Here is a 5,125-nt window from a genome sequence, read left to right as displayed (position 1 = left end):
ATCATATTTAATTAGCCATTCCAATTATATCATATATAATTGTACTTCCTCTTGTCAATTTGAACATTTCAAATTAACCCAAATACTAGTTCTCGACTTTATCCAAGCTACCCAGATAACCTAATGGACATGTGGCTCGATGCTCTAACAGTACATGAATAGCTGACTAAACTCTTTAGCCACGAGATTCACCATCCATTAACTGTCAGTAATTCTACTAAAGACCAACTGCTGAACTCTTCTTACCGCAGATATATTTCTATGTCCATCGGATATAACCAATCATGAGTACGATGACCCTTCACAGATGCTTGTAAGTACAACTGGGCCAATTTACCGTTTTGCCCTTGTAGTTACATCTCACTCCTTAAGTACCACTAATTCCTCTAATGAACAATACAACATAGTCCAACTATGTGTGAACACCTCTCGGGCCAGGAGAAGGTGTGTGACGCCACATTGTTCTAGCCCTGGAATCAGTCCTTAAGGGAGCCATCTATCTACTTACCCCTACCTCAGGGAAGGAGTGAATTCCATCTTGTGTAGCTGAGTTCCCAGCTCCCAAATTAAACGAATCCCCAAAATGGTAGGATTAAATCGAAGAACTGGTCACTCGCACCCATACAAATTAAAGGACCGCCCTCAATGGCAGGAGTTCCCAACTCACTCAGGATTGAGGTCATGTTACCTATGGTCATCCTAGTGAAGTGAAGTCTTTTTCATGAGTGGTATTATATAACGAGACGTTAACATTTCGTGGTCAGGTCTTATACAAACTCTTTGTATAGGATGCCCCCGCTCGCATGTCCCTAACACGAATGATCAGGATTAGACCATCTGTGACAAGTCACAATACTTGTGACCATTCCACAAAGCGGGCCGCATCTGTAGCGTTACCAGGATAAGATTTTTCCCCTTTATCCATATACTACAGACCATTTTGGTTATCACTTAAGACATGACCCACTTGTATGTCACCACATACATGCTTGAGTCACATATAGATAACTAGGGATTTTATGTTTATTGGTTTGTGGTAAAGCAAATAAAACAAATAACCGAGCAAAACAACAAGATGTGAAGTAAATATCATATATTAACAATCACAGTTGTTCGTATGTATTGTTTACAAACTACAGGACACGAGACTTTAGGGCATCAACCCCAACAAGTTAATGGTTGGAAAAGAGTTTTCTTCTCTACTAGGGGTAAGGAGGTTCTTCTAAAAATTATTGGCCAAGCAATCCTAACTTATTGTATGAGTGTTTTCAAGTTTACAAAAACTTGTGTGATACTTGACTAAAATGTTTACTAAATTCTAGTGAGGTTCATCTGATGAAAAAAGCAAGTTTCACTGGTTAAGCTGGGATAAAATGTGTCTTCCAAAATCCATGGAAGGTCTAAATTTTAAAGATTTGGAAGGTTCCAATTGTGCTTTGTTAACTAAGTAGTTTTGAAAATTCTTGTTTATCCAAACAACTTAGTTGCTAAATTATTAAAAGGTATTTACCTTGTTTTTTAATTCAATTTTGGATGCTACAATTGGCACATGGAGAAGATTAATGTGGGGAGGAAATCTCTTAAAGGAAGGGCTTCGATATAGAGTTGGCAATGGATAAAAGACCAGAATGGTTATTGACCCTTAGATTGCAAAAGAATTTTTCTTCATACCTCTCTGTAATAATCCAAATTTTCTGAGTTCCATGGTGGCTGATTTTATTGATAACCAAGGTTATTGGAGCATTGAGTTGCCGAAGGAGGCTTGCTTTACTGATGATATTGAGAAAATTTTGAAGACCCCTTTGAATTTAAGACTTGTTGATAGGGTGATATGGCAATATGAAAAATTAGGAATGTATAAAGCTATAAGTGATTATAAGTGGTTCCAGAAATTTAGAGTTTGCTCTAAATCTTCAAGCTCAAATCTTATGGCTGGGGTTTGGAAGACTATTTGGAAGCTTAAAGTTCCATATAAAGTTACGCTTTTTATGTGGAGAGTGGTAAAGAATATTCTTCCTACTAAGATTAATTTGTTGAAGAGAAGAGTGGAGTTTTCTCCTTGGTGTCCTTTATTTTTAGATGATTTTGAAAGCATTGACCAAATTCGATTTCCCTATCCTCGAGCAAAGTCTATTTGGAGAGAATTATCTTCTTGTTATCTTCTCTTTGCTGATTACAATGATAGCTTTGTTGGTAGTGATGGAGTTAGCATGTAATTGGCGGAAGAAATCAGTATCATTAAACACTCTAATTCATCAATTTTAGCAATTAAGACAACATGTTCATAAGATAAAAAGGGGTTTCCAAATATACATTTGAAGCACTTTTTCAATTCACGAAATTAGCTTGAATCTCTACTCTAAATGGTTCTAGACCACCACTTGATCTTCTCTAATATTCTTTTGGACCTTAGATTGGATTTTCGGATCCAAAATAAGTTGAGTTGAAGGGAAACTTAAGAAGAGAAATTTGGTTTTTCTGTTCGTTTGAAGAACTCTTCTTCAACCTCAAAAATTAGAAAAAACAAATTGAATGTCCTAATTTCAACTCAAGATAGAATAGTTTTTGTTCAAATTTCCCATACATTCAAAATGCCTCCAAGAATGACACCTCCTACTTGGATAATTAAGTAGGAATTTGAGTGTCTTATGTGGGATAAATCCACTAATTTTCAATTTATAAATATAAATTGAATTTATAATTAAATTCAATTTTCTTTTTAATTTTGAAGTTTTTTTTCAAAATTAATATTAATTCTATAATTAATATTAAATTTCATTAATTTTACAAAATTAATTCAATAATTAGTTTTCAAATAAAATTAATTAATAATTAATTATATTAATTTAATATCAAATATTAATTAATTAAATACCAATTCCTCACCATGAATCTTTATTCATGAAATTAATATTTAAATCAATATTTAAATCAAATTTAAATATTATCAAATTCTCCAATTTTGTTTAACTCAATAATTAAACATGTAATTATATCATATATAATTACAAATTTCCTTAATACGCATTTGAACACTTTAAATTTACTCATCACTCTATTATAAGGTTTAATCCATTTGTGAGTAGGGTTGGCAATGGGGCCGAGGTAAGGCAGGGGAGTTTCCACGTACCTGTCCCCATTAGGGGATTTTACCCCTATCCCCACTGGGGAAACGGGTCCCTACGGGGACCCATTCCCTACTTTCCCTTTTGTTTTCCTATGAGGACTCTTTTTTTTTTTAAAAAAAAAAAAAAAAAAATCCCTAAAATTTTATTTGGTTTGGGCTTGGACACTTTAGTTGGACTTAGATTGTACTAAACTAAGAACTAGGGTAAATGTAAAAAGTTAAATACCTAATATATATATATATATATATTTAAAAACCTAATCGGGATGAGGTCGGGGATGGGGACGGGGCAAGGATACCCTCCCCATCCTCGCCCTGTCCTCTTTTTAGGGACCTTAAAGAGGTCCCCGATTTGGCCCCATCCCGGTCAAATTAGAGATTTTTTGCCCCTATTTACAGGTTATTCGTAATAATGGTTGGGTCAGATGTTGTTTTACCTTCGAGATTACATTTTGCTTCTTAAGTCCCACTGATCCTCTAATGAACATTTGGTTTGTGATTCAATCACCAAACTGAGTCCCTTTCGAACCAATAAGAGGGTGGGGCCGCTTGTTCAAGACCTAGAATCAGTACTTAACAGAAGAACTTCTCTACTAACCCTAAAAGTGAGCAGGAGTGAATTCTATCTTGTACCCTATGTCCCCAACTATCTATCTGATCTTACCCTTAAAATTGGAGGCTTATTGAGCCGGCACTGTTGAGCCAACCCTCGCCTATGCAAATTAAGGATAATCCCGAATAAACAGGTGTTCATAGTTAGCTTAGTATTCGAGTTACCTAGGTCATCAATTTGAAATAATTAGTCTAAAATAATAAACAACGTTAGAAGGTAAAATTGACTTATTTCTTGGTCATGGTCTTATACAAACTATTTGCATAGGACGCCTCTACTCGCATGTCTTTACATGAACAATTCAGGATTATATTATTTATATTAAATACAAAGTGAGCCGCATCCGACAGTGTTACCAGAATAAGGTACCCAACCTTATGATGGAATGTTCAGGCATACAACGAAAGCAATCAAAATTAATAAGCACTCTAATTACACTTAATTTGAGTTCTAAAAGCATGCATGAAAACAATTTCAAAGAGAAGGATTTCAAGAACTTATACTTTTGAAGAAATCCACCAAATCCAAGTTGCTCTCCACGAATTTGAGCTTCAAATCGATAGTAGACCATCAAGAGTGTGTTCTCTACTATTCTCCAACTAGGATTTGAGTGGTGGAACTCTAGATTGAGGTTAATTAAGAGAGAGAGGAGAGGGTTTGAAAGAGAAGTTGAATTTCTACATAAATTTCCAAAATTCCTGAGATCTCACCCTTCAATTTCAGAAATTGAAGGTTTCATTCAACAATTACATGCAATCATTAACTCAATTAGCATCTTGACACTTCAAAATGCAACATGAAAGTGAGCTAGGTGTTGGATTTAGAATTAAGCCACTTAATTCAATAAAAAGGGATAATTTCACTATATTGCTCAAAAGTGGATTTTTCTACTATCAAATTGATTTTCTAAATTAATTAAAATAAAAATTCAAATTCTAAATTTGAAATTTGATAAAATCAAATTAATATTTTAAATAATTAATTAAATAATAATTTAATATCAAATATTAAATTAACCAAATACCTTATTCATACATGAATCCTATTCATGTAATTAATATGTAAATCATCATTTAAATATTTTAAACTCTCCAATTACGTTTAATTTCAACAAAATTAAACATGAATTATATCAAATATAATCATCCAAACTCTAAACTGAATTTGAACATTTCAAATTCAAACCCTAATTTGAAATTTGAACACTATAAATTGAAACCTTAATTTTGATTTTGAATATTTCAAAACCACTCAATTTGCCAAGGGTAGTTTTACGAGCTAGTAGAGGGACTTTATGAACCTACAGATCATGAGCTCCAACAGTTTGAGATTAATTGGCTAAACTCTTTAACGAATTAATCAATATTGGTTAACTAACAAGACAC

General features: G+C 33.5%; 1 protein-coding gene across 1 annotated transcript; it reads left to right on the top strand.

Moving 5' to 3' along the window:
- The first annotated feature begins 1,703 nt into the window (after window positions 1–1,703).
- Window positions 1,704–2,216, top strand: LOC150036412 (uncharacterized). The gene has a single exon (XM_090312831.1). The coding sequence runs from the start codon at window positions 1,704–1,706 to the stop codon at window positions 2,214–2,216; it is 513 nt and encodes a 170-aa protein (XP_090168957.1).
- The last annotated feature ends 2,909 nt before the right edge of the window (window positions 2,217–5,125 follow it).

The sequence above is a fragment of the Benincasa hispida genome, chromosome 4, assembly GCF_027475165.1.
Source record: "Benincasa hispida cultivar pf3 chromosome 4, pf3_genome.v1.1, whole genome shotgun sequence".
Taxonomy (NCBI): domain Eukaryota; kingdom Viridiplantae; phylum Streptophyta; class Magnoliopsida; order Cucurbitales; family Cucurbitaceae; genus Benincasa; species Benincasa hispida.
This window is presented reverse-complemented; position numbering and strand designations above follow the sequence as displayed.